The sequence below is a fragment of the Sminthopsis crassicaudata genome, chromosome 5, assembly GCF_048593235.1.
Source record: "Sminthopsis crassicaudata isolate SCR6 chromosome 5, ASM4859323v1, whole genome shotgun sequence".
Taxonomy (NCBI): domain Eukaryota; kingdom Metazoa; phylum Chordata; class Mammalia; order Dasyuromorphia; family Dasyuridae; genus Sminthopsis; species Sminthopsis crassicaudata.
The window spans coordinates 58482863-58498288 of NC_133621.1; the positions used below are offsets into that span (position 1 = coordinate 58482863).

The following is a 15426-nucleotide window of genomic DNA, read 5'->3' on the forward strand; positions in this document are numbered from 1 at the left end:
ATAGATCATCTGATTTATTAGCAATACTTACCAGCTGTTTTTCCAGGTAGATTGACCAAACCACAGCATAATGGCCCACTGTGAGAATAATGAACAAGAGTAACGCCAGCTCAGCATTGCTCATTTTTCTCACCCGCCTGTAGTAGAATACAGGCTGTCGCCAATCTGGTAGTCCATTGATCAGAATATCATCATACCTACAGTAGCAAACATGACAGGCTTTCATGAGAAGTTCACAATTGAAACAATAACAAAATAAACAAACCACCAACTGCACAACATTAAAAGAGGGTTAAGAATGATTCCAAAATCTATACAAATGACCTAGAGGTGGAAAACCAACATAACGCTCCTTACTTCAATTTTAGACAACAATCAAAGCTTCATACCAACACAACCTGTCGTGGATTTAAACTCTGACTATAAAAAAGGTGATAACTCTTCTGCTCCTATAGCACCCCCAAATGATGGACTCATGGAATGACACTTACATTAAATGAACCATATGTCCTACCTGTCTATCACAGTCAGTGGTAAAGAATACACTATAAAAATGTGTAACAAAAGGATGAATTTCTCGGGAAAAACAAGAGTTTTATTTATCATGAATCAAAGTTATAAATCCACTATAAAGTGGCCATTATTTTTCTTCTTTTAAGTACTTTTATATACACATGAATAGCATGATTCAAGATTGAAATTGTATTATTTTTAAAACCTTTTTTAATGAGATAGAATTGCATATGATAGATAACTTAAACTGCTTTATACAAATTAAAAATTCTTAGGATGCAAAAATATAATGGCAAATTTTCATTTATGTTCTTTTAATAACATTATTTGTTTAAAATATATATTAAAGTTAAAGCTTTTCTTTTTTTTCTGGAAGGGCAAACAACAGGAAAGACTTCTAAATGCATTTAATAAAACTTTCTTGTTGATGTCTTATATTGCAATTTTGTACTTTAAAGATTTAAATGCCTTTAAATTTAAATTTACCTATTAGACAAATACTTTTAAAATTTTTAAAAAGAGAAACATCTAAAATGCAAAATTCAAAATAGTCACATTCAAATACTGCATGTTCAAGATACACAACCTGTTAATCTTAATTGAACACAACTCATTAAATATTCTAATCACACCATTTCCAGAATTAAATCTGCACTGAAAGGCCTAATTTGGTGCAACACATTGACCAAAATATTTTAATTAAAAATATTCTGAGTTAGTCGCAGGCCTAATTACAGGAATAGAAATAGGGCCTATATTGTCAGGCAGGTCAGTAGAACTCAGTAGTAGGTTTTTCTCAAGTAAATTGACCGATCTAGGAATAATAGCGCAGCTGCTAAACTGCCAGTCTTGACATGTAAATCAATTTAAATGCAACAACTGCAGTAGCTACTTTGATAGTTATTAAATTGATACCTTGGAGATGTGCTAAAAAAAAAAAAATAAAACCCACAAGATTTATTACAGGCAAACTTCTGCTTTTTAGTAGAAAAGCAGTAATTTTACATGCAAAATATATTTTATTTAACAAATCTAGAAAATTTGACTTTTAGACAAAATTAGATTATTAATAACACTGTCACATCAGAATGACCATTATGCAGAGCAAAAGACATTAATTAGTATTACAGTTTTTACCAAGCAAATTGTTTAATGCAAAAAGTCTAACAAATTAAAATATGGTTGTATACTAGCCTGATTACACAGAATTTGCTGATGTCAACATTTTCAGAAATATTTAAAAATAATATCAAGAAGCACACATTTTATCATATTCTAAATAATTCACTTAAAAATCTTGTGATAGTCTATTTTAACACAGAAGAAATTTCAGAGACCAATGGATTGATAAAAAGACATCAAAAATTTTAAAGGTATTTAACAAAAACTTCATCTGAACGAAGTCCAAAAGTGTTAACATCTTGTATTTATTCTAAATACTTGTACTAGATTATATTTGTTGATTGATAGAAAAGCTGAATAAATTCAAAATCATTATCAGTCTCACATACAATAATTTATGATAAAAGAAAAAAAAACTATCAGTTTTAGAAAAAAAAATCCAATTTTTTTTTCATTCTGACAGTATTTTAAACCATGCTTAAAGAAAAACAGTGATGGTAGAGTTCTTAGCGTCAGTGGTCAAGTATTTTTTTTTTCTAACCATTTATCACATTGCAATACACACTAACAATATTTATCTGTCTTCACCGTATATAAATCCTATTTAGTGCACAACCAAATTTCAGATAGCAGAATCTCATGCACTAAAACACACTAAACACTACTAGGTATTTACTAGGCTATGTCTGCCTCTCTCAACAACAGCCTCTAAGGATTAAGTCTTAGAATCAATGCTCTATTGATTTTACTATCAATGAACATTATGGCTCACACGACTGGCCATTTTAAGGGAAGGTAGCTTCTATTATAGCCTACTTTTTAGAATATATGTTGGTAAAAGATAAATCACTGCTTTCATTATAAAGTACTGAAAAAAAAATAATGGAATCTTTCCCCAAACTGGCTCAGGCCAATGTTCCTTAAGTTATTTAGGAAGGAAAAAATGTCTTGGTGACATGATGCCAAATTTGAAAAATTAGGTTCTAATTTTAAAACTTGTTTTTCATTGTTAGAATATTATACATTTAAATAATGTAGTTTATTCACTTAATTATTTAAATGGAGAAGCCAACTATTTTAAAAACTAAAGTCAGAAAAAATATATTCAAGAAAATATTTATGAGTAAATCTTGAGATTATTTTTCTTAAAATACTTGTCTAAGTTATTTTGTAATAAATTATCTTAAAGAATTTTAATTCTTCAAATGAATGTATGAAATACCTAGGATAAGAAATATTCTATTTGCTTGCTTTTCCTAAAACTTATATGACAAATATCATGTAATAGCATATATCCAATGAGAATGGGAGATTTAAAAAATTAATCATTATTCCATGAAAAAGTACTGTTTTGATATAGAAATCATTGGAAAGCAAATTCAATTTCTAAAAAAATAGATTTTGGCATTAATACTATATTGTTTTATAGAAGCATAATGTTTGAAATATATAATAGTAATTTGATAACCAAAATGAAGAAATATTTTTCTTAACAAGAAGTTCTACATACTTGTAAAATAATTGGACAATTTTCATTTAATTTTTAAATACTGGATGATCCTAACAATGACTTGTAAAATAATTGGACAATTTTCATCTAATTTTTAAATACTGGATGATCCTAACAATGACTTAAATCATGAATCCTCCATAGTAAGTTTTAATTTAAGGATTTTTTTTTTTAAATCCTTTAGAAAATTCACATTTTGAAAGTTAGGTAAAATCTGCTTCATTTGAAGTAGCAAGGATGGTTAACATACCTACAGTAATTAATAATATCTAATTTAAAAATTCAAGATCACAAAAGATTCATTTGCTTCTTTCAAAAAAACTGATGAAGAAGATACTTGATGTAACTGTGATACAGAAGTTTACACTTTCCATCTGGTATTATGCTTCCTAATTAAAGAGGGGGTGGACATAGACACTTGTTATTTTTATAAGAATGTTTATTTTGTTTAACTCCTAAACACTTCCTATAATCAGATTTATATTAATAAGGTAATAAGGTTCACAAAAAACTATTAGATTACCATGATTTTCAGTTTATTTTTAAAAATCATATTTCTCTTTTTTAGTAAGTAGAAAAGTTGTTAATTGACAAATATCAGGCACTAAAACAAAACGATTAAATAACAAATTAATGAGTTTAAGTATCACGATGTCAATAAATAAATACTTTAAAATCTAACAGATTTCATATAAAGGTATACATATTCACATTCACAAACTAGTTAGCACTCATATAACTATTTCTGATGGGCAATTATTTCAAATACCAATCAGGCACATCATTATATAGTATAGAATAGGTAATGTTGAAATTCACCAATTCAACTGTATACATTTAGTCAAGAACTTCAGAAAGACTAGTCAATAAGTAAAATATATAAAGTTCCATAAAATTAATTTGGAAACTATGATTTTCTTTTGGATAGTTAAGGTCTAAAAATAATTTTAAAATATTTTATTTAGTTCATAACTATTCCTTCTTTGAATTAAGAAAACAACAAAACCCCACTATACTTTTAACTATATATATATATATATATATATATATATATATATATATATATATATATATATATATATATATATATATATATATATATATATATATATATATATATATATATATATATAAAAAATAAAATCTTAAGATTGCTCAGAATATACTCTCTAAAGTTGCTATTTTCCCTGAGAACACATTTTTCATTACTTATTGCTAAAGACTTTTTATAACAATGAAATTATTATAATATCAGAAAGCAACCTTTGAAAATGTAAAACTGACTGCAACTTTGTTTATAAGTAATTATAAGCTTTAGGTAAAATTTCTGGGGAGATAGGTCTCTCCCGGATACTCAAACACTCACAGGTCACCAGTCCTCAGGCACGTGGCTTTCAAGAAGTGATTCTCAGCTTGATTAGTTAAGACTTTTGCCTCAAGGAAAACAAGTTACCAATGAGTTAGTTGTGCCTCAAGGGGTATAAATACTACATCTGTTTGTGTAACTGTCAGTTCCATTTTTTCAGCTTAGACTCTAATACAAGTGCAAAAGGAACCAATCCTGAAAGAAGACACAGTAGATGAATATGAAGCTATAAGATCCACTCTCATTTGGATGAAGTACTTTCTAAATAAGCAACAATATCTTTCTCAGAAGATGCCAACAACAAAGTTTATCACCTAACCAAAAATAAAACACCTTTTTCTATTAAATTTTTTTTCCAATGATAATATGCTATGGCAACCCCCCAAAAAAATAATGTGTTTATTTTTTTAAGGTAAAATCTGGAACTAATGTTAGATAACTAAATAAAATTCTCCTTCTCTGAACTTTCCTGATCTATAAGACAAATTTGAGAGATTGTTCAGAGAAATTTAACTTACAAAATACATACAAAATGACCCCAACTCTATTTTACTCTCTTCCAATACTCTTTCAACATATGGTATTATCTCAAAGAAGAAGGATCTTTGCTAAGGCATATAGATTAATGTCAACAATCCTTATAAAAGCAAAAGACTTTAAGAGATGATTCTGAATCCTACCTCCAAAAACTGATAAAGTGAGGTATTCAAATAATTTAAATAAATTCTGTAGCAAATACTTTAGGAAACAACACATTTCTTTTCTTTTTCTTTTTTTATTATTATAGTTTTTATTTACAAAATATATGAATGGGTAAATTTTCAACATTGACCCTTGCAAAATCTTCTGTTCCAACTTTTCCCCTCCCTCCCCCAACCTCCTCCCCTAGATGGCAGATAGTCCAATACATGTTAAATAAAAGAAAAAATTTCTTTAAAAAAAAATTAACTCTCAAAGAAAAATGTAGAATTTCACACTTAATACATTATCGTGTCTTTTAGGAGTATTAAAGCTTTCAGTGAAAGCTATGGGTCATTAGGCTTTTTTTAATGACACAATTCCCAATTTTTAATCTCTGCATGTGGATAATTTTTAATCTCTCAGTGGATAGTGAACTATTAAAATACTACATGTGGTATTCAACTTGATTCTAGTTTCTGTGTAAGGTAAAGCAAACACCACAAATGCAGAGGTGAAAAAATGTCTTCTCTGTTCCTTTCTGTCCCAGGTATCATATACAATTACTATTTCAGCACTTTAAAAAGTGGTACAGATTAAAAACCATTGCATGATAGCTGAACTCTCCTTTTGCCTTATCACTGGAATAATCATCCTGGTCTCCCTCTTAGTCACACTCCCAAACAAGGTAATTTGGTGGCTATGGGCAGTGTTTACTCTATTTTTAGGAATATATATGTAGGTAGTAATGGAAGACATGTTTGAGAAAGCTAGAATAAAGGTGGGGGAAGATATTAGAAGATTTTATCTACAAGTTTGTTTTCTAACATGAGGTAGAGAGATTAGGCTAGCTATCTCATGGATAAAATAAAACATAAGAAAAACAGAATGTCAAAATGCTAAATATTAAGTGGGGAATCTCTAGAAGGCATCCATATAAGCAACAAGTGGGAATTACTATCAATATGCAGGCAAAATAGGTAGCTGTTGAATGTAGACATAAGATTTTTATTTCCAAGGCAAAGAGGCATATGATTAAAATTTTATTTAATCAAGTCATGACTTGCTAACTTAATGACACATTATATAGATATATGTAGATATATATATATATATATAAAACTTCATGAATTAATGAACTCCTTTCCAAATGCAAGCTGTTTCTAGCATAGAGTATATCTATTTAGAAATGAAAATAAGCCACTAACTTATGAACCATCAAAGTATACATGGCACATGATTTAATTGATTTTATATGGTCTTATTTATTTTTTATAACAGCTACATGGAACTTGAAAAGTTAAATTTAAAAGCAGAAATAAAAACTCACCTCTGTCTTCGTTCATCATCCTTTAAAACTTCATAAATAGCCACCAACTAAAACAGAAGCATTACTTTAAGGTAAAAATATTCCCAATTATAAGAAATCACTTGTGAGAACAAAGATACTAATTTTACATTTACAGAGCTCGTACTTCCTTACACGTACATATGAATTTAGCAAAAAGCCTTAACTATATTTGACTTTATTATGAGTATCATTCCGGACATCAGAGAACACTTATATTAAAAGAAATTCTGTAGTACCTTCTTTAATTGGCATGCTGAATATGAAAAACAGATATTTTTTCACCTTGCATTTTCTAAAGCAAAACTTGGCATAATATAACAGTAAATATCCTAAGAGTTATATTTCTTCAAATGGACAATGGATGCCCTGTCTGACTGACAGAAATGAATGAATTCATTTCAGGGCATGGAATGTGTAAAAAGATAAATACCTTCTCTTTTCCAAATGTTCATTTTAAAAAATACAAATTCTAAATGTAAGCCATATTTAGGTATAGATACATACATATGTAGATGTTGATATTTACTTTATTATTTGACACAAAGCATGTAGTTGCAAACAACGTATGCCACTTACTTGTCTAAACTGAGTTTCTGCATTTTCATCTTTATTCTTGTCTGGGTGTAAAGTTAGTGAAAGCTTACGGTATGCTTTTCTGATGTCTGCAGATGAAGCATCCTGAAGGGGGAAAAATGAAGGGAAAAAAAACACAAAGCAAACTTTGTCAGAAACAGAAATTCCCAGAACCTTGTTAAGATCTAAGAAGACAGCCAACCAAGTGCAGGACCTGAGGCAATGTAATTTGAGCAATCAGTCTAACAACCAGGCTATGCAACTAGCCTGACCCACATGACTGAACATTCAATCTAATTTGGCTCTCCTCTTAACTTCTTTCATTACCATATAGTCATTACAAGAAGACAGTATTTGCCAAGACTTTTCAAACACTTGCCTTCTTAAAATTAACCAATAAATCTTTTTTAGTAATTAAGAGATCAAAAAGAGACAACTTAAGAATTAATATATCTGTATGCCTTCAGTGAAAGTCTTCATTCATTTCAGATTCTCATGGTCAATTGTTGAATCCAAGGACTTGCCATGTGCTATTTCTTCATATTATTTACATACAAGTCAATTTATCAAAACAGCTTCCTCAATCTGAATATCACACATAAAAATATGCCTATGAAAAAGTTCAATGTGAATTTAATTTAAATCAAACATAACTATGAAGAGTTATATAGCAACTAATAACTCAAGGGTGTTTTCAGTAGTCAAATTTGTGAAGCAAAAGATAATTTTATAATATTTTAAAAGTTAATAATAGGTGGTCAAAGAGGGCTTCCAAGTAAAGACAGCATCAAAAATTAAAGTTTTCAAATTAGTCCATGGATAAATTAAACTCTGTCATTCTATAGGGCTGAAGTTTGGTTATCCAAAAAAAAATAAAAGACACATATTGTCATGAGGGTACTTAAAACTACATCTGCAAGAAGGTACTATAATTTAATCAGAAAATATTTAATTACATATAGCAGCATACTCAGGGAAAAGTGATAATAAATTTGGCTGTTAAACTTTATTTCTTTTATAGCTGAATACTTTTTTCTCTTATTTCTGAAAATATTAAAATTTGTTCCTAAAACTAATTTAATATACAGGTTAGAAATAATATGACTAAAATTTTGTGCTCTATGATTGATGTAGGAATAGGATATTGGAGGTAGATAATTAAAGGGACACTATAATTAGTCTCTCAAACTTTAACTAATCCAAACCATTATTTTCATTACCAGTTTTCTGGGATTTATAGCTATAATTCAATATAAAGTGCTGGCTTAGAAAAGACTTTTCAAAATTTTGTTGTGATGAAGGAATAAAAAGTGGGGAATCAGTTTTGGTTGTGTGATAATTAAGATTTTATTATCTCAAATTTTTTTCAGCCATCATAAAGATTTACACCTCCCTATATGTAACACCCACATCCTCAATATTTATGAGTTGCTTTTCTGTACATTTTAAACCATAAATTTTGTGCTTTATGAGAATTGATTATATAATGGGAATCTATGGCAAGACCTTTTGTGCAGTGAAGGACCCTTTTGTGATGCAAATACCTACCCTGTAATTTTGTTTTAATTTAAAGTAGTTATATTGAGTTTAAGGCACAGCTATGTACTATAAATACCAACTGTATAGCACATTCAAAAGCACCCTAAAATAATAAGATCACAGTTTTCAAGCATATAAGTAATGTTTTTGATCTTGAACTATAATATTTTAGTATGTATACTATACTGCACAATTAAATTCTTGAAATGTAAAGCTCTACTTTAAGAGGTGCACCAGAAGTTAAACAGAGCAACAAAAAATAGAAACCCTGAAGTAACTGTTTCCAAGTCAAAAGCAAATTAAAATTTCTTGTCCACATAAAAAAGAAAAAAAAAACCTTTTGAATTAAATTCACAGAATTTAAAATAAATGTATAATTATGAAGAATTATTTAAATATCCTGGGGGGAAGATATATATACTAGAAAATTAGTACCTTACACAACAAAAAAGCATAATGATTATAGTATTTGTTTACATGTGGTGTTTTAACTGATCTTTGTTAGAAATTCTCTTCCACTGATCACTCTGCTTTCATTTCATGTTAATAACATGATGATCCCTACTTGAACTTGTCTTGGTTCTGATAAAGTCTAAAATATTTTTACTTCAATTCAAAGGAATATTTATTAAATATCTAATATGCCCGCAGCATGAAGCAAGTATTGGAAAAGATGCAAAGTTTAGACTAAGATACAGCCCCCTGCCCTGTGCAGTTGTGGCAAATATAACACAAGCACTATAATAATTCTACTACATCAAATATGAAAGAGAGGTACCCCAAAATTCCATGTAACACATGAACTGGAAAGGTCACAGAATCACAGAATTTCAACATGAAAGGGACTTAAGCAACCATACTGAACAGCTCATAACCAGAAAACTCCATCTATAGCATACCCAATAAATAATTATCTAGCCTTTGCTTTAAAATATCCAATGATGGGAAACTCACAACTAGAGGCAAGTAGTCAGCAAGCAAATATCACCTGAGATGCTAGTTATGTGTTGGGGATGAACAACATACACAGAAGGATAAATGACAGGATAGGCATCTTTATTCTGAAGGAGGTATGTGGATTATGTCTGGAAGGGAGCAATGGGTTGCAAGAGATGAAGGGAGGAAGAAAGAACATCCCAAGTGTGATAGAAAAACCTGTGAAAGGCAGAGGAAGAAATGTCAGGTAGGTGGTATGGCAAGGGGAGCAACAGGTCATTTGTCCAGAAGAACAGAGTAAACCTAAATTTCTGAAGGGTTATTTGTGATTTTATCCTGGAGATTTTAGAAGGCTTTTGAACAGCAGGGGATGATGTGGTCAGTACTGCATCAATTTGCTGGTGGAGGCAGAGGATGACCATCTCCTCTACCCTGGTTCCCTTTCCTCTCTTCCCAATCTAGACTCTCTAGACAATGGGCTCAACATTACACTGTTCTCTGCTTTGGAATCCATTGCCCCCTTTATCCTCTCCTCCCTCATGCTTCATCAAACCCCAGAGACTATTCCATCTAGCTCTTTGGTTCCTACTTATGTGCTATTAAATGGAGGTAGTGTAAATCCGGTAAATCATATGAATATAAACATATTTTTGTCATCTGATCTCAACTGGGTTCTCACTGCAGTAAAAATATGCTCCTATTCCTTCCTCCCCATTTGATTCTCTCTCACATTCTTCCCAGCTGTTCTTCTAAGACTTTCCCTTCTCTTCTCAAGCCTACCATGTTAGCTCACTCTCCTTAGCTCTTGGTAGAAGACCTTGCCTCATGTGTTATTGAGAAAATAGGGATATTCCCCACAAGCTTCCTCTTCTTCCCTTTCTGGATCATGAATTTTCTTGATATCATGTCCCATAATTTTTTCTTGATTCTAATCTCTCAACAAAAGGCAGTCCTCACCAAGCCCTTGAGCTTATTCCTTAGGGTCCTCTTTGACATACTGCCCTGATAATTATCCTCCCCCTCACTCTAATTTTTCATTTCCCCCCATGTTTTGGTTCATTCCATGTTGCCTAAAAATACACCTTGGTCTCCCTTACCTTAAAACAATCTAACTAGCTATATCTTATTTGGCCCTTCCATTTTTCTTCAGGCTAGACTTTATCAATCAACTTAATCTCTCCTCCTCACAACCAATTCTTTAAAAAAGAAAATGTCCTTCATTACCTCCACTTCCCTTCTCATTCCCTTCTTATCTCCTTTCAATATGGCTTCCAACCTTATCATTCAACAAAAACTGCTTTCCCAAAAATTGCCAATAATTTCCTAACTGCCAGATCTTATGGCTTTTAAAAAAAAAAAAAAATTCTCACCCAACTAGACATTTCTGCAGTCTTTGAAACTTTTGACTACACTCTCTCCTTCCAAATATTCCCTTCTCTCTGGATCTTATTGACTGATTTTGCCCTGGTCTCCCCTCTCCTATTGCTCTTCTTTCCACTGTTGTTTTGGATGATTATCCAAGTGTTGCCTTCTAAGTGTGAGTGTTCCCCTTAGCCAAATAAGACATGTAGCTCCAGATTTAAGGTACAAACTAAGGAATATGAACTTCTGAAACTGAAACTCATACAAAACAGTATAAAAGAAATCAGATTATTCAACTACAGGAAAAAAAATTACTTTAAGAGATGATTTATGAGTATGTTATCATTAGTGTTATTAGAGGAAAATGATAATACAAAAATATGACTGGTAGTAAATGAATTATAATACTAAAAACTATGAAATCATTTCTAAGTATAATGATTATGAGCTCTTTGAGAGCTCTCTCTCTTTGTCACCCCAGTGCTTAGCATAGTGTCTGACATATAGTAGGCACATAATCTATGCTTAGTGACTTAAATTAGTGTCTGTTAGACTGAAAAAAGGAAGAGTACCTGACCAGTCAAAATAAACACCAAGATTACCTCAATAGTTAAGCTTCTGCTGTGAAGAATCTTACTAAGTGAAACATAATCTAAGATAATTCAATTTTATTTTTGTATTATGACTTTGTATTTACTAATCTACTTATTAAGTTGGTTTTCAAAATTATTAAGAAGAAAACATGGTGATCAACTATTCTCATTATAAGTAAACTGACATATTAGATGATTTGTTAGTTTCTGGAATTTAACTAGTATGAATCAGCTCTTGAAACTTGATCATATCTGGATAGATTATAGGATCCAGCTTCTTAGCTTCAGAGCTGAGCTGCAATTGCTGGACCTGAGATAATGTCATTAAGATATTGTGATCCAGTTCTGATGGACATGGCTCTCTTCAACAATGAGAGGATCCAAATCAATTCCAATTGATCTGTAATGAACAGAACCAGCTACACCGAGAGAAAGAACACTGAGAAATAAGTATAGACCACAACTTATAGACCACAGCTTGCATTTTTGTTTTCTCTTCTCAGGTAATTTTTACCTTCTTTCTAAATCCCATCTGTCTTTGCAACAAGATAACTGTATAAATATGTATACATATATTGTATTTAACATATACTTTAACATATTTAATATGTATGGTACTACCTGCCATCTAGGGGAGGGGGTGGAAGAAAGGAGGGGAAAAGTTGAAACAGAAGTTTTTGCAAAGGTCAACTGAAAAATTACCCATGCATATATTTTGTACATAAAAAGCTATTAAAAAAAAAAAGATAATGTAATCCATCAGGTTCAGCATGAGCAACAAGCTAACTTTTTTTTTTCAACTACTCTCCTTTGGCCATACCAAAATGCTATAAGAGTCCAAAACCAAAGATTAATGACAGCATTAATCATCAAAACTGGAATTCCTAGAACTTGAGCTGGAGCTTGAAAAAAAGCTTGAAGGCAAACAAAAGAGCCACCATAATGAAACCTAGACTATGTATTCTTGTTACCATAATAAAATCTGGACTATGTATTTTTATATCCCTTTTTAAATGCTGCCCAACGATTTTATATACTTCTGTTAAAGAAATTTTTCTAATCTAATTCTGACTGGGACACTTCTCTGCTCAAAAACTTTCATACAAAGTCCTGTGTGTTTGGGCTTGTAAGATACTTCATAGTGGTTTACCACTTTTCCTTTGCAGCTTTATTTCATATTACTTACAACTACAAACTATGCTTCTAACTAGTAACCTTTCCCCAGATATGGCCTTTGCTTTTCTACCTTGATGTTTTGCTCTTATCATTTCCCAAAGTCAGGAATGCCTTAGTTACCATTTCCACTTTTTGAAATTTCATCCACATATTTAAGCTTAGAAGAAATACTATGTTTTATGAAGTCTTCTCTTATCCTCTCAGCCAAAATTAATCCCTTTCTTCCAGTGAATTCTCATTGACACTTTATTGGTAACTCTCTTATATTTCATTTTGTATCACAGTCAATTGGCCTGAATTTCATTTCTCCTCAGTCTGTATTAAATATTTAAAAAATATCTTTTTCCTTCATTTTTGGATTTCTTATCCCTTTGATTTTATGATATTTCTATTTTATTGCTTCACAAAGAGGATTTAACATTTTTGCCTTTCTGTATTGATAAGATCATAAGTATAGCATGGAATATAATCAACTTTTGTAGCAATGCCATATGATAATAAAAAATAGAAAATAATTCACAAGATTTTTTCATTTGCATTTCAAAATAGAACTACTCAGGTTTTCTTAAATGATTGGAAGTCATTAATTTTATTAAAAGTTTATTTTCTCCCCTATAGAATTATATTCAATTTTGTAGGTTAAATTATGCTTCAGAATAAATCATTTTTCCTTGTTTTTCAATAAAACACATTCTAAGCTTTCCTTTTCTTAATCATTGCTCTTGTAGAATCCTGGATCATTCTAACTGGAGTTATATGGTATATGACTCATCTCCTCTGAAACTTGAAGGGGGGTAGGTGGAAATCACAATAAAACAAAGGCATCAAGGAGAATGAGATTAAATCAGCATATTTACCTTTCAGTTTAGATAAATATAACAAAAATATAAACAAAAATATAAGAAGGGATTTAAGGATATGAATTGAATTTTAGAAACATCATTACTAAGATAAAAAATGAAGAAGAATTCAGAACAGATTTTTAAAATTATCAAAGCCTATTCTGCCTTATTATATATCAAGAAAACATAATTTTAATGAGATGGATAAATATTTATAATATTATAAATAGAAAATATTGAGATTAATAAAAACAAATGAGTCTGAAAGACACTGAAGGCAATATTAGTTTAAAGAAGGAAATGGACAGGAAAGCAGTTGTTGAGGTATCATTGACATGACTTGAAAACTAATTGGATATGGGATGTGAGGAAAAGTGAAGAATAAAAGATAACTATAATGTTGTAAACTTTATTGACTGGGGGGTAGTATTAGTCTTAAGAAAGTAGGGAAATTTGAAGGAAAGATGAATTTAGGGAGAAAAACAGTTCTTCCATTTGGAGTTCCATTTGGATAAGATATTGGATTTAAAGACAGATAATGTGGGTTAAAATTCCAGATTTTCTATTTCTAATCTCTGTGACTTTAAACAAATTATTTTATCTCCGTGTTATAATTTCCCCATCTGTAAAATAAAGGGGTTAGAATGATCTGTAAAATCTCTTCCATGTAGACAAAATAGCATATCCACATAGATATAAAATAGGCAGACTAGAGTTCAAGATTGAAATTAGAGCAGGATGTTTAGATTCTGGAGTCATTTAACACAAATAAAATTTGAATACATGAAAATTGATGATATCTTCACAAGTTTGTATAGAGAGAAAACAAGATACTACTGCACAGAAACTTGGAGTTTACATGACTTTACAAAAGAAACTAAGGAGAGGTCAGACAAGGGAAGAAAAATAGAGAGAGTAACATAATAAATATACCAGAAGACCAGTGGTCAACTCTGTTAAATGTTACAGAAAAGTCAGAGGAGCCTGACAGAGAAATGGTCATTAGATTTAATAAATAAGAAATAAGGTAAATGGTGGGATTGGAAGATAGTTTGCAGCAGAGGTGAGTAAGAGGACAGTTTTTCTTTAATGAATCATTTTTAAAAATCTCCACTCTAACATCTATCCTTTATATCCTGCCCCAACTACAGCAGCTTCCTAGTAGGGACTTCTTTCCTGTTTTAGCTGTTTTTCAAGTTTGTTTGGTACATTTCTTGTTACTAAAACTTTAGAGTTCTAGACTAGAGTTTAAAGAGAGTCCTGGATTTAAACACAACTACTTCTTAAACCGTCTTGCAAGAAGACACTTCTGCTACTCTCTCATGCCAACACAAAAGATGTTTCAAACCATTTTTCTCTCAAGTCCCCAAATTCAAACCACTGACACTTAGCCCATGAATTCACTCTCAACTAAAATGACTGAGTCCACTCAACTCCTTCAATTTCCTTCTTTCATTGCTCCACCTTCAGTCTTCTGTCTAGTCACAGAGAGAGGCATTTCATTCTTGCCTCAATTAAGTCTTCTAGCTCTACCTTTCCTATCTTTATTCTCATCTCATCTTTAACAGGTCCTCTTAGCCTACAAACATGGTCACATCTCATTTGTCCTTTAAAATAAACAGCTTTTCTTTCAAGGATGCTGCCACACAATCATGCCATCAGTTTCTTACCTCTCTTTGCTCTCAAATTTTGAAAAAAAAATTCTATTTCCTTCATTTCCTCAACAAACTTTTAAAATTTGGTTTCTATCACACCCCCTTCCCGAAACAAATGACTTCAAGGTTATTAGCAACCTACTTGTCGTCAAATTCAATGGTTATTTTTCCATTAGATAATGAAATGAGAAATTGATAGGACATGGATCT

At 30.9% G+C, this 15426-nt stretch overlaps 1 protein-coding gene across 2 annotated transcripts in view; it reads right to left on the minus strand.

The window, feature by feature from the left end:
• Window positions 1-15426, minus strand: part of DNAJC1 (DnaJ heat shock protein family (Hsp40) member C1) — a 268260-nt gene that overhangs the window by 163774 nt on the left and 89060 nt on the right. Inside the window, exons 2-4 of one of the 2 annotated variants that reach the window (XM_074266897.1) lie at window positions 7117-7218; window positions 6520-6566; window positions 32-197 (exon numbers count right to left, since the gene is read on the minus strand). In XM_074266897.1, coding sequence (XP_074122998.1) covers window positions 32-197; window positions 6520-6566; window positions 7117-7218 — 315 coding nt within the window. Of the gene's footprint in view, window positions 1-31; window positions 198-6519; window positions 6567-7116; window positions 7219-15426 lie in introns of those variants that run through there. The other variant, XM_074266898.1, reaches the window with a different exon arrangement.